At 38.7% G+C, this 15074-nt stretch overlaps 1 protein-coding gene across 1 annotated transcript; it reads right to left on the bottom strand.

The window, feature by feature from the left end:
* Window positions 1-3718: 3718 nt before the first annotated feature.
* Window positions 3719-14989, bottom strand: psmg1 (proteasome (prosome, macropain) assembly chaperone 1). The gene is made up of 7 exons (XM_076274470.1): window positions 14772-14989; window positions 7682-7791; window positions 7440-7597; window positions 5588-5650; window positions 4962-5160; window positions 4371-4498; window positions 3719-4132 (listed from the first exon to the last, which is right to left on the bottom strand). The coding sequence occupies exons 1-7, from the start codon at window positions 14894-14896 to the stop codon at window positions 4055-4057; spliced, it is 861 nt and encodes a 286-aa protein (XP_076130585.1). The 5' UTR covers window positions 14897-14989; the 3' UTR covers window positions 3719-4054.
* Window positions 14990-15074: the final 85 nt, after the last annotated feature.

The raw sequence follows: 15074 nt of genomic DNA, 5'->3' as shown, positions 1-15074 counted from the left end.
TGTATACATTAAACACTGAGGGCCAGATGTACGTACATTTGCGAACGTAACGTTATCAGCGCCATGGACAAACCGCAGACTGCGAACGCCGACAGACCCAAGTTTCCGTCGTATTTATCAATCGTTCAATCCTTGGTGTAAACTGCGCCTTTCTCTGCCTCTCTCCGCCCATAAACGCAATTTACGAACGTCCACCACTGAATGGCAGAGCCTACAAGCGCAGTTGAATGAAGTTAACTGATGACAACATTAAAAAGAATCAAACGTTTAGCGATCATGAAATAATACCATAGATAAGATGTCAATGAGCAGGGAGATAATGAAGATCAGTAGTTCTACTCAAACTACTTGTGAACGTAGGCTATGGAAAATTGGTCAAATCTAGCAAGTAGGAAAGTTTAAGTGAATGACGTGAAAGTGAAAGACATTCAAAAGGCCAACGAAAGTTAATGTTGCTTTTGATAGTAGCCTATACAAAGACTTGCAAAACTGGTGCTCTAAATAGCGATTCTGTTGTCTTTGAAAGGTTCTCTTATTGAAGCATTGAACTTCAATTTGGATTAACACCTGCTTTTACAAGGCGCAAGTATTTAGGCGCAGAATAGACGTGCGCTTTCAGGAGCAGTCTTTGTACATACCGCGGAATACATAATTAGGCGCTCTTTACTCTTCCCCTCCCATCTTTTTACGCTAAACTCCCACTTTCCCCTGGATCCTCCCATGAATGCATATGCATGACATGACAATCGCAATCTGCCACTTTCAGCTCCCGCGACAGGCAGTTTGCGCTTTTACATCATTGCGGCCTGTTTGTACATACCTCGCAATGATTTTACACGCACGTTGCGAAACAAATACGCCTGAAGTGGGCGCAAAAGCGTTAGTACATCTGGCCCTGACTTTTCTGACTTTATAAATCTGATATAATTAATTTCAAAACCTGTGTGCACTGTTAAGAGAATCAAGAGACTGATAAGTCAAACTATTTGTGGAAAGTTATTCAAAAAATCATTTTATAGACATTTCTATGTGTCTGATGGTGTTGACAAAAATCGAGTGCGGGTCCAGCAAACATGTAATTTATTAAAAAAATTGGGAGGTTGAACCAAAACATGGTTAGACATTTGTCACAAGATGTGTTAATAGCTTTTGAACATCTTCAAAATATTCTTTTAGAAAATGTAAACCTGTTTTGTCCCTAATCTCAAGAATCACTGCTTGAACTGTTACATCCTTATGTTTCAATGTGTGTTACGTTCTATTAAAAATGAATAAATTGACGAATGAATATCAAAAGCTGTGCAGAAGTAAAAATGTGCCTGATTCCCTACATTCCTACATTACATCACATTAAGCAAATTATGTACAATAATACTTGTGTATTCCACTGACTTTGATATCCCATGATACAATAGGACTTTTCCCCTCTGTCAAAATGTCTGAGGTACGTACTAAGATGTTGAAATTCAGGAAGTATTACATACTGAAGAGGACATTCTGTTCATTGTGACATGTCATGAGTCAACATAGAAGATGTTGCCAATAGAATCATCATACATGTATAAACAGCATGTTTCCAAGGTGTCTGACAGCTTGGGTAAATTGAAACTAAATTTGGCTACACACCCAAAATTACAGTTAAATCTTTGATAATGAGCCAGACATATGAAACTGAGCTCTCAAAACTGATTAGATATATCTGCGAGCTAAAAAACTAGGGTTGGCAAGCTATTTGTGAAAATCTTGCTTCTAGCAAAAGGCTTCTTTTTAATAGACATAATAATTTAACAGTTAAAGAAGACAGTTTGAGTGTATGAGCAATCTTTGGAACGGTTGCAACACAAAGGGGATTCCCTCAACTGTAGCGGCAATTGAATTTAGACATTATGAGGAGAGTGACTTTTTGACCCCATGCTTTCCTGCTGGCTGCCTCCCTCTTTACCCATCTCTTTCTTATGACGTCTGTACCACCAGATCATATAAAGAGTTTGGTTTCAAACGCTATATCTCAGTTTTTAAAAACATTAAAAAGTCATGATTGTGATTGAGTAAAAGATAAATCGAATAACAATACACAATTACATTTCTACTGAAATTACTTGGAAAACAAAATGTTTTTTTTTTTATGGAAATTCATTAAAATGGTGGATATAGTGTTTTGGAACTAAACTATTCCAAATAGTTTCTTTGCCAGAAATGCATATAATGCATTTTGTTTTAATGGTTTTGACATGTCTGCCCTGTTCTGTGCAGCTTGTTTTCTGGGGGATAGGCAGTGTTAAATTTAAAGTTTTAAATTGTTTAATTTAAAGTTAATATCAATGAATTTAAGATGAATTAGGAATAGGGAATTAGGCCTATTAGAACATTAAAGAGCTGAAAAATTCAATGGATCTATGGAAATGAAGTAGGCTATGCAATTTAAACTTATTTGTAACCATTTACATATGATACAAACATAATGAAAGATAAATTCTTGATATTCATTCGATTCTCGTGAGATTTGTTGGGCTGACATTCTTGAAGTTGCATGGCTGGTTTTCTCGGTAGCGACTCGCTACATCTATGCTGTGCTAGGTGAACGATTTGCCTCTTAAAAGTTAGTTTACCATTAAATTGGCTTTGTAAAGGTTATAGTAAGGTGAAAATCTTGCATAGTGTACCTTTAAGTGTAATATATTAAAGAGACCCAACCCTTAACATGGTCAGCCTATGAATATGTTTCATATTTCATATCTTTACTCCAGACATTATATACCAGGTTGTGGTATTAAAAACATTTCTTAACAATAATGATCATTTTGGTCTTACCAGGCCATCAAATTCACAAACAAGGCACCTCAGTGCTACTTTCAACAACTGTGCAAATTCAGCAGGAACTGCTGCTGCCAGGCTTGCGCACCCTCCCTCAAAATGCAGAATGATCACACGCACACAACATACATGCTTACATTCAAACTGCTTTCAGCGGTTCCAGTGTGCTCGCCAGTTGCACACCCTCTGTCAGACATAGTAGTGCCAGACAGACAAAAGAAGGCTGTGGTGATGGATGTCACAATACCAAGTGACAACAACATCAGACAGAAGGAAAACAAGAAGCTTGAGAAATACAAAGGGCTGAAGAAGAGCAAGAAAAGATGTGGAACGTAAAGGCAACAGTGGTCCCAACAGTGGCAACTGGAACATCTAGGGTTGTGACCCCAGCAGATTCAAGGAACAAGATCTGAGATCTCAATCCAGAAGAGGGCAGTCGGACTAGGAACAGCTAAGATACTGCGCAGAACCCTCAAGCTCCCAGGGCTCTGGTAGAAGAGCCGTGCTTGAGGTAAGAACGACCGCCCACAGAGGGGCGAGTCGAGAATGTTTTCTTATTTTTTTTGTCCAAAGGAAAATGTATTTTCTTGTTTCATGAGAAATAAATCAGCTTTTATTGAGATCTCACCTGTTTGTCTTAAGGGACCCTAAGGAGAAATAGGGTTAAATTAGAATAAACTGAGAAGAAAAAAGAGTTTTGAGACCTTAGCCGAAGTCCAAGTTCAACTTAATATCTTAAAATACTCTGTTTTTCTTATAAAGCCACCATCTCGCCTTATTTTTCCAAATGTTTTTTGGGAGAAACAGGTGAGATTTCATTTCACTTTGTTTTCCTATCCTATGTGTGTGTGTGTGTGTGTTTTTTATTATATTATGTTATTACAAAATAATGTATAAAACAAGCTGCATTAAAAACTCTCAATTTATTGTTATTCATGCTTTTCTGAGGAATCAATCAGGTTCAATGTACACACTGCTCAATGTATACATCTTTTCAAAAACATGTTAAGTTTATTTGTTTTGGGATATGTCAAATGCCAAGTGAGGTTAGGCAAGCCCCTATAATAACCATGTGGTCCAAGATATTTCATCCTACTACAACCTCTAGTGGAAGTACAAAGCTTTACAGGTTTAATAGCAATAATAATAGTTTACTCTCACACAGTCTTATTAGCATTAGAAAAATATTTATCATAGTCAAACTCTGCAAAACAGTATACAGACAACACAAACAGACCGTTTATGTATACAGGTTACCATGGACATCGTCACAGCCCCTTGTGAACTTCTGAAGGATGTCTGTGGTTGGAGGTTCCAACTAAACGAAAAGTACAGATACAACAATGAAAGAAAGAAAATAGAAATTCAACATTAATAATGTGTCATAGACACACTAAGTAGGAATGCTGTGACATTTTAAACAAGGAATATTTATATGTTACTATACTGTTACCAAGGTATCAAATTCTCCCTGCATTATGTAACATTGCAAAACACAGCATTACAACCACGCAAGAGATTCATGACACTACACCAAATGATGTAACTGGTTTTACCTTTATACTCTTAGTCCAAGTAAGAGCAAGCTTGTAGGTTTCCATTGTGACAGAGTCGGCACTTATCACATCACTGTAGCTCTGGTACAATACAGCTGGGATCCCATGAATTTGACAATGGCAAAGCACTGCGAACACAAGACAATATCATCAAAATAGTGTAAGACTTGTGAATATATTTAAGTGGGAGTGGGGTTAGCAAAGGTTTTGAACATGTATTAAACATGTTTCCACACCTAGACGTGGCAGAGGTATGGATCATCTTCTCCTTAGGAGGGATACCTTCTACATCTATTCACTTAATACTATGTCACCTAAACACCTTGATGCAACACATACTACATACATACAGCAACATAGTTCTATTACCTTCAAATAACGACTTCAAATTCATTAGAGTTTATCAAATCAGTTTTGGCATGACCTTTTCTCATTTCTTGAAACTGAGCTTAAATACCATTGTGTGTAAATACATTCTCTATAGAAGCACTTATACTGTTTCCATGGTCCAATACATGCATTATCCAGCTGTCCAACCAGTGTATACTGTGTGTAACACATTCCTACCAACAGGCATTTGTGCAAAGTTACCTGCTGCAGGTAGTCCAGTGACGATATTTGGTTGTTCCAGAAAGGGACAATTTACAACTTCTTTATATGCACTGGTCTTCAGAGCACGAAGAAATGGAATGTCACTCCCATGGTGGTAGTCTGATGTTTTGTATTCTGCAATGGGTGCATCTGACAGTACTGTAACAGTAAGCCCTCTCTTCTGAAGACATGCAAACACCTGAGAGAAATAATACAAGACGAAAGTCATATGTATGCACTATACATATTAGACATGCAGGATATTGTTAAATATATCGGTAAAAGAAGCACACATTGGCTTTCGCCGCACTACTGTAGCAACTCCCCCTCTCACTCACACAGCACTGTAGGCTACCAGAGAGGATAAAAGGGCCTTTGGCAGAACTGAATCCACAGGTAAAAAGTTAAGCGAATGCAACTAACCTTTCTCACCTACAATTTTGGTTCGGACCAAACTGAAAAGTCCGAGGTCCGGACCAAACGAGGTAGGTGTGAAAGCCCCCTTAATTCTAACAGATAATTTTGTATACTTCTTTTTACTGATTTTTAACACTGATCTGTAAAAGGCACTGTAAGTACACTGGTCATTACAAATATATCACTGAAACACAAATTCTGAGAGTCACCTTTTCGGTCCATTGAAACAGCTGATCTTCTGCAACGTAGCATGTGCACTGACAGATTAGTACCTGCAGAAAATTGAGACATGTAATTTGTACTTTGAAGTTAATAAAATATCAATACATGCCTATGTACTGTATGTATAATAAAGCAGTCCATGACAAGAATTGGTTAAGGATCCTCATTAGGAGCTAGTCAGACACTCTAGGTCTAGGACCTCTCATTCTAGGACTCTTATAATGTCTTATAATACACATAACAACGACAGTGCTGTATAATCAAAATAGCAAGAGCATATAAAGCACATTTAACACATAAACATTTATGTTGTGAAAACATCGGTGACCCTTCTTGTGATTTCAACATGACTTCTACTTCTGCTTTGCTAACTGCCACACAAGCAAGTTACTAGTGTCATTGTGCATCATAATGTCTGCTCTTTCATGTCTACACGGTAATGACTGAGTAATTGAAACAGGATTAATGAGATGGGGAATGAGATAGCTGCAGATATTAAATGACTTGTCATTATGCCATGTCATTTCAAAACCAAATTACTTTACAATACAGGCAGTTCCACATACAACTAATATTTCAAATGAATAGACTGCAATAAGGCCTACTGCGTTATATTCAGATAGAGTTTGAGTTGAGTCAAATACAACAATATGTCCACAATACTTTGTAAAACTCATGTAAACTTCTCAAAGCTTCAGGCCGTTTATCCACTTAAGCAACAAAGAACCCGCCTGTTACTTCAGAGATAAGGCCAATAGCAGAAACTGAATATAGCATTAAAAAGTACATGTGGTTCCATTAGCCTATAGTGAGCCCTTTACATCTACATAGGGACAGGGTACCCCTCCACAGTTTCAGTCTCCATGATTCTACTGTAGCTTGAACAAAGGACAACCCCAATCACTGCATCTAGAGAGCCTTTTACGTTATTGTGGCACTAGGCAGCCGTTGCATTTCTCCCCCACTCTTGGAAATGGAGTAGTATTCAGTTGGTGGGAATTCAGCAACCACACTACAAGATGTTACACCCTGAACAAAACCAAAACAAGCATTTGTTTGCAACTTCAACTTCTCAACGACTTCAACATAAGATCTCGTTTGTAACTATGGGCCTGCTTGTAGGTCATTACATAGACTAGCAAGTAGCATCGTTGAAAAGGGCTAGTCTTATTGATTATTTTGATGTGATTCATGATGAAGCAATGATTACTAGAATTTCCACAATGCGCATGCACAAAATATGCTACTTTTATTTCCACTGCATAAGCCCCACCTATTCTCAGTGGAACACAGAAATGCCCACATGCCTGAAATGAAAGGCAACATCCCCTCTCTGCCAAGTCTTATAAAGATTTCTTTAATCTGTTTTCCAGTGGGAGTTCTCCACAACTATGGACTGGACTGCATTTATATAGCGCTTTTTTCAACTCCTGCAAGCACCCAAAGCGCTTTACATTGTCATGCCTCACATTCACCTATTCACACACACACACACTCACACATCTTGCAAGGCGCCAGCCTGCTCATCGGGAGCACTGGGGTTAAGTGTCTTGCTCAAGGACACTTCGGGAGGGGGAGTTGAGCTCGAATCAACAACCTTCCAGTTGCTGGACGACTCCTGTACCTTCTGAGCCACTGTCGCACCAATAACTATGACTATCTTGTGATGCAAAATGCAGATCCGGCAATATTCTGCCTTGTTTAACATTGACAGTTCAAGTTGCCATTAAGATACATTTTAAGTTTGAATTTTATGTCTCTTCCAGCACTATTTGGAAGAGACACCCCTCGTTCACACAAAACTACAATTCACAAAGCAAATAACCACAGTCTACTCACAGAGCCACCTTCCTTCTGCTGGTATATCATACAGCTTGGCTCTCCTGGGGCAGGAGGGCTATTCACGAGACTCGATCCCCTGTTTCTCTCATTCCATAGAGACAGCCAGCCAACTCTGTTCCAGCTTGCAGAGTTTAAAATAAATGCTGATACAAAGCCTACGTAGAGACAGGAGTAATGTGAGATTGACAAAGGAAAGTCACAGACTATTAAATCAAATATCATGCTTTTACTGTACTCACCAGTAGCATTGGTTCCCACAGCTATGATAAGATGGGAGCAGAGAAGTGTCTTATCAGTGCAAGCCTCAACTGCTTGAGATACCTCTGGACACCATTTCAGATGGACCTTTCTGCAAGAAAATGACGTTGTCGTTCACTTAAAAAAAACACTAATAAGAATTCACAAGCAAGCTGATGAAGGACATTACAGGTGTGATGAGCAGCCGAGGAACAATCCACAAAGCAAGCAAGCACCTATATGAAATGTTTTTGCACAATTTTGTCTCTGTAAACAAATGGCTTCAATGTGCCATACACTACTACAACCAATAAATAATGTGGGTAATCAAAAAATGGCAAAGGTGCCTTTCATCATGATTTCGTTAAATGTTTCCCTTTTATTGCATTATAATAAATAAACTGAGTAATATCTTTATTAACCTACATTTACACACAATGCCTCTTTGACTAATTACTTACACTTGAAGCATTTAAAAAAAAATAAGGATCAGTCTTCAGTTATAAAAAAAATAATAACACGGAGGTCCGGGGGGGATTCTGGTTGCTAATCACACCATTTTGACATAGATTGAAGTAGTGCTGGGCAGGCGTGAACCTATTTTTGACCAGGGGTGCTGAATAACAAAAATAATGGATGTCCGACGATTTCTCCCCTCCTGGACATGTTTCAGATTTTGACTGCTAAATACATCATTTTAGTGCGGTGTGCGGGTGATAGAGAGAAGTTTTAGGGATCAATAAAGTATATCTATCTATCTATCTACGTCCTGGGCAGCCACAAATTCCAATGTTCCGCGACAGCACTCCGACTCCACTGCACCCACCCTAACCCCACAGAAGCGCACTTGACATCATTAGCCAATAATTCCTGAATAGCCTAAAGTGTGTCGTATCCACAGCAAGAATGTGTCCTAATAATTTCTATCTGCGACTAGTGAAATGATTTCACTAGCTATAATTTATTAATTTTGCAAAACTGTACAACACAATTAAAGTTTCTTTCAGCTTATCCATGCTTTTTTTTAACGTGTAAATCGCATAGAATATGTAGGCCTATATCAATCGTAGGCCTACACACTTGATCGCTATCACCAGAGCCCGTTTACAGATTAGACATTCTCTGGCTATCACATAGCTGAAACCACGCTACGGTTCTTACAGTAACTAACTCACGTTCACGTTGATTTCTATAACTGTTAATTTTTAGTAGCCTATATTCCAACCAATCCATAACCCTTTTTTGCCTCATCATTTCACATACTCAAATATAAATAATGACAGACAGCGAATTAGTAATTATTTAAAAATATAGGCTATATAACAGATTTTAAAAATCTATCTCCTGCCAGCAGGGGGTGCTGCAGCACCCTCAGCACCCCCCTTCCCGCACCCTTGGTGCTGGGCGGTATACCGGTTCACACCGTATACCGGTGTATCTTTTTGTTATATGATCGTCATATGATATGAATGTTTAATATACCGGCATATCGGTGTATTTGATTGCACGTTTGGAATGCTGTGCCGCGCGACAGTGTTTCAGACGGGGACCTTTTTCACACGCAGGCATGGTGCCACTGCCAGGCATAGTGAGGGTAAACACAAAACACCTTCACAAAACTTCAGTTTTTCCCCTGAAGTATGACCCTTAAGGCTCAATTTCTCCTTAGGTGTTGCACAGAATACCTTAAATTGTTTCTTTAGTTAAGGAAAAACGTTAAGGAATACTGCATTGAAAGGGATTTACCGTCACGAAAATTCTATTGAGATTGTTCAACAGCTGTAACTAGCTGGCTAGTAGGTGATGTCGTTAGTTAGCAACCCACCGAACACAGTGAAGTTTAATGATCTTAATCTTATCATTCATCTCACCTTAAGAATATTTGCTTAAATTATCCAGGTAGCAAGTAAAGCATGTTATAGACATGAACTGAGCAATACTAGCTGGCTACCAAAACAAACTTTTTTGTTAATGTTTTGCCTAGAGAACCGAACCGAAGCTCATGACAGGCTAACAAGACATCCACATCCACATGAAGTTAACGTTAGCCTACCACTAACGTCATGTAAACCACACAATAACAATAAGGCATGTTTATGAAAGGCAGAGTAAGCAAATTAGCAAAGAGGTTTTATTTTAAATTGTATAATTTTCAAAAAAGTATAATTATTGCAAGTTGCACTACTTTTTGTATTGGTTTTATACAAGATGTTTGTGAAATTTGCACAGTAAAACTGTGGCTCTTTGTAAACAGCATCATTTTGTGGGGCCATGCAAAACTGCATGTTGGAGTTATTCTACATCATGACAGTAAAATAGAGCATCCTTAGTCAATGTAGCAATTCCTCTCTCAACCTGTAGAAAATGGTGTGAACATCTGATTATGCATGAAAAAAAAAATTCCGTCATATACAGTGAAACCGTAAGAATTTTGAAAAATACCGTGATATACATTTTGGGTCATACCGCCCAGCACTAGATTGAAGGGGACGGGAATGCTAAAGATAGGCCCATCTTCAGTCTGACACATCATTTGAACATTATTCCATGCATTATTATACCAAATGTCATTGCTTGACTATACCATAAGATTAAGATCAAAAGCTCCCCTAAATTATAGTAATGATTAGGCATCCAAATTTACACCCATTATTCTCTGTTGAATTGCTCACGGAGTACTTATCACACAGATATCACATGAAAGAGCAGAACTGGAGCTTTTCAATGATATTAGCATCTAGGTGCTGTGGCGGTTGCAAGAAAATCAATATTGGATATACCGTATTTTCCGGACTAAGTCGCTCTGGAGTATAAGTCGCATTAGTCAAAAAATGCCTCATGAACAGGAAAAAAACATATATAAGTCGCACTGGACTATAAGTCGCATTTATTTAGAAATGTATTTCACAAAATCCAAAACCAAAAACAGAGACTATGTAACTGGACTATTGAGGCCAAAAAGAATAATGTTAATGAAGATAAAGGAGTGAAGGCAGCCAAGAGGAGGGCCGGAAGGTTGCTTGTAAAGCAAAAGATTCACTGAAAGAAAATGCCATGTGGTACACCAACATTTTGCTAAAATGTGGAAAATACAATGCAATCAAGCATTTTGTGCAATGTGGAGTCACAAGCTGGCAGCAGATTAAATGTTCATGAGAGAGAAAAAGATGGTTTTAAAAGGACGTGACCGAAGCAAGCCAAGCATAGACCTATAGGCCCGAAGGTAATTGTAAAGCAATTTACAAAAGATTCACTTAACAAACAAACTTATAGTACATGAAAATTTAGCTAAAAATGTGGAGAATGAAATGCAATCAAGCATTTTGGGCAATGTGGAGTCACAAGCTGGCAGCAGATTAAATGCTCACGAGAGAGAAATAGACGGTTTTAAAAGGACGTGACCAAAGCGCAAACCAGGCGATCGGCCTATAGGCCCGACAGTAATTGTAAAGCAATTTACAAAAGATTCACTGAACAAAAATGTTGATGTGGTACATGAATATTTAGCTAAAAATGTAGAGAATGCAATGCAATCAAGCATTTTGGGCGATGTGGAGTGACAAGCCGGCAGCAGATTAAATGCCCACGAGAGAGAAAAAGATGCGGTTTTAAGAAGACGTGCACAGACCGGTTTTAATAGGACGTGCAGACCAAAGCTGCAGCAAGCAGTTGATATTTAGAAATGTATTTCACAAAATCCAAGACCAAAAATAGACAGATGTAACTGGACACATAGAGGCCAAATAAATATGCGCATTTAAAACCAGGGCCTAAATTTCAGCGCGGGATTGCGGGTATTGCGCATAAGTTATTAAGTATTGAGCATAATAATAAAAGTCCCACAACTCCATCATAATGAGAGAAATTCCCACATATGTTACAACGCTGTCTGATAACGTTAATCCAATAATGGAGCCCTGAAAGCGTGACTATTGACTGGACGGACCAACTCTGACTTCAATTGAACCCCATGCACACATGCGCGCGCCACTTTGCGGGTGCCTCTCCCTCTCCCTCTCCCTCACCGCTTAAGTCAAATTATAGCCTAGGTGCTTCTACATCAACCGCGATCGACAGGAACCGTCAGGAATTTTGCGAACACAAAAGCATGACAGCCTAACACGAGAGAACATCGATGCGTTCTCCATTTGAGGAACGTTATAATCGATTGCGGACGTGAACAGACAGATACAGACACGGAGAGCATAGTAGGCCTACTTTCACTTTCTAGTGTGTGTATTCATTATGTGAAATATAATTAGTAGCAAAACAGTGATCAAATATTAGCCTACATGGCAGTGAGTTTTGTTTTCAAATGTTTTCATGCATGTCTAGATTACAGGTGAGACACACTATCGTAAATCCTCAAATCCTTATGGCGGGAGTCTTTTATTTAGGCTGCGCAAAGCATAGCACCTTTATTTGGGGCATGGCTTGTACTGTTTGATATTGCTAAATATCGGGACTGATGACCACTGAAATCTGTGGGGTATTTGACGGTTCATGTATGAAGTGTCGGGATTTCCATCCGCTTATTGCGAGATAAGGCATCCGCTTTCATTTATTCATGGGACATGTGTTGTGTTAAAATGGAAACCTTATTCCGTATAGCCAAAGAGGTCTACAATAGCCTACATTTTGTTATTTTTTTAATTCTGCATGATTTACTTTTTTATAAAATTCGTAGGCTGATGCCTGGCAGCAACAATTGTGTTTAAATGTAGGTTACTTCTTCGGCCTCTGGCAAGCTCAGAAGGGGGCAGCATGCAACTGGTAGCTTGAGAGCAACGTGTTGGAGACTCGTGGTGTAAGACAATGACTTTTCATTGGCAACAATATTAAACCAACCAACAATATAAAATATTAAGAAGAGCTCTTTTATGAGTTAAATTAAAACAAAATTATTACTGGCCTTTATTTGTCCGAATCTGAGGCCCGGCTATAAATAGAATCCCGGCCATAATTTGATGATTTAGGTGCACATGTGCTTCAGGCATAGTGCTACCACTAATTTTTGACTGAAAGTGCACAGAACTTGTGCATTTGAGAGCGCTCTCTTGCGCTAGACAGTATGATTCATGTAGGGTTCATGTCAGTTAATATGAATTAACATTTAAAAAAAAAATTCAATTATATATTTTTTTCATATAAGTCGCACCTGACTATAAGTCGCAGGGCCAGCCAAACTATGAAAAAAAGTGCGACTTATAGTCCGGAAAATACGGTACATAAAATTTCATCATATTTGCAATGCATTCTTTACACGGTGCTTTGTCCATCTCCACCCATTACTCTTGGTGGTGTCTTACAAACGCTTCACGCAAGTCATGTTATTTGATTGTGTATTTCAGGTAATATCAATATAAGTGCAGTTGTGTTGTTTTGATTGTGTAAAGATAAATCAAATTACAATTACCCAATTATAGTTCCACTGAAATTACTTGGAAAACAAAAAGTTTGCCAATATGCTGCATAGCCTACTTCTGAAATGTCATAAAACCCAACAGTAGGCCTAAATGAACTAAATTCCATAGCCTAGATAGGTTAGCAACACAAACTTGAGAGGTGCAAGCAGGTCAGCAAATCAGCCTACTACTATTTGTTGCTGTGCAGCCACAACATCACCTAAACTAGCAGCCATGTCTCACTGTACTTAATCACAAAACAGCTACAGGTTGAAATCTGTGTGCGTGTGTGTATGTGTGTGTGTGTGTGTGTGTGTGTGTGTGTGTGTGAGGAGAAAAGACAGGCTATGCTTTGCGCACACTGACATGAAATACGTATCTTACTGCAAAACAACACTGTTATTCTTTAAAGTATCGGTACTAATTAAATTAAGTATCGTGACTTTTTTCATTTCAGGGTGTTGGTGCACCGTGTAACACTAGTACAACTCCATATCTGAAAAAGTTGTTATGTGCAAAATGCAAATTAAAAACAGAATGTGATCTGTGAATCTCGTAAACCTATTTAGCTTCAAAAAGGACAGAGAAAACATTCAATGTTTAAAATGACAAATTTGACTATTTAATGGAAAATATAAGCACATTTTGAATTTGATACCAGCAACATCTCAAAGAAGAATCCAGGTGCTAGTCTGTCTGCATTCAACTGTCCAATATGCAAATACTACCAACCTAATTCACCCTCAATTTCCCGATGATAGCTTCATTAGCTTGCTAAATAGCTAACTTTATATTGTCAGTAACCAACTAGTATACATTACTTGTTAAAGCTATTCAAATGGACATTCTAATGTACATTCATGTGAGAATAAATTAGCTGGCAGTGTAACTGGAATAGCCAAAACTTGGGAACGTAATGTTATCCTTAACCCTGCTGACACACAGAGAACTCTCAGTCCAAACTTTTCTTGAGCCGTTTATTGATGTTTAATTGCTTAAAGATTTAATCTAGTAAAGATGTTTTCTGTACTAACGCAGGTGCATCTCCATTAGGTTACATTCAATCGAATGGAACGTGTAGGGTTTTTATTCAGCAATTTGGGGGCGGTAACCGTGATTATGACTAGATGCCGAACAAACATCTATTGCCTGCAGGCCCCAGCATTTCCCCCCATAATTGGTTGAAACAAGCCCCACATACCATAACCAAATCCAAATGATGTGTTACCAGACTCAAATTCGAGTCTGGCTACAACAGGCTAGGCCTATGGCTCGCCAGCTTAGCCCTGTTGTGGATGAAAAGATTAGACACAAAATGTGTGCATGCAGGTGGGCAATTTATTTTAAACATTAGCCTACAGCCCCGGTGGGTCTTTCTCTAATTACTGTCACTTTATTTCATTATTCGTTGATGTCTTGGTGTAGCCTAGATCTTTTTCAAGCACTATTTTTCTTTACAAAAATAAAATGCTTCTGGAACGCATTCACGTGCGTTCGAAATGTGCGCTGAGGAGTTACTTTCGGTTTGGTACGGATAATGAAAATCGTTAAGGCAAACTAGCTACACTAGTTTGTGGACTAGAGTCGGTAACGTGTAATCCCTTATTTCTTTAGACACACGGTGGCCGAGTTGCCTAGCTTTAAAACTTAGGCAGAAAGAGAAAGACTAAGGTTGCATTAACGTTACCTCTTCTCCTCTAACTCTCTCCGGATTTCTACATCTTCCTCGTTTTCGCTTTCCTCATCCTCCCGGTCGTCCTCTTCTACTGCCCTCGAGTGTACTGACAATACTTCGCCGAAAAATGTAGCCATTCTTGTGTACTTACAGTTGTGTGTGCCTACGCCAAATAGCTTAAAAATTTCTAAACATGAGTCTCTGACAGTGCTTCGGTAGTAGTGGGCTTCATCCTGCCAAGTGACACATTGCCACCTACTGTTCTGGAGTGTAAAAAAAAGGCCCCCTAGCCCTGTCTCTCTCCTTGGTGATACA

Source organism: Alosa pseudoharengus, unplaced genomic scaffold, assembly GCF_046254945.1.
Source record: "Alosa pseudoharengus isolate Yale_2024_CS ecotype anadromous, Long Island Sound unplaced genomic scaffold, YU_APseudo_1.1 YU_APseudo_1.1_scf_8, whole genome shotgun sequence".
Taxonomy (NCBI): domain Eukaryota; kingdom Metazoa; phylum Chordata; class Actinopteri; order Clupeiformes; family Clupeidae; genus Alosa; species Alosa pseudoharengus.
This window is presented reverse-complemented; position numbering and strand designations above follow the sequence as displayed.

Bases quoted from the DNA above. Each gene is read 5' to 3' on its own strand.
- psmg1 (XM_076274470.1), bottom strand. From the start codon at position 14,896: ATGGCTACATTTTTCGGCGAAGTATTGTCAGTACACTCGAGGGCAGTA. The intron at 7,598-7,681 runs GTGAGTACAGTA...GTCTCTACGTAG, and splicing joins TGTGGGAACCAATGCTACTG to GCTTTGTATCAGCATTTATT. The intron at 5,651-7,439 runs GTGAGTAGACTG...AATTTTCTGCAG, and splicing joins AGCAGAAGGAAGGTGGCTCT to GTACTAATCTGTCAGTGCAC.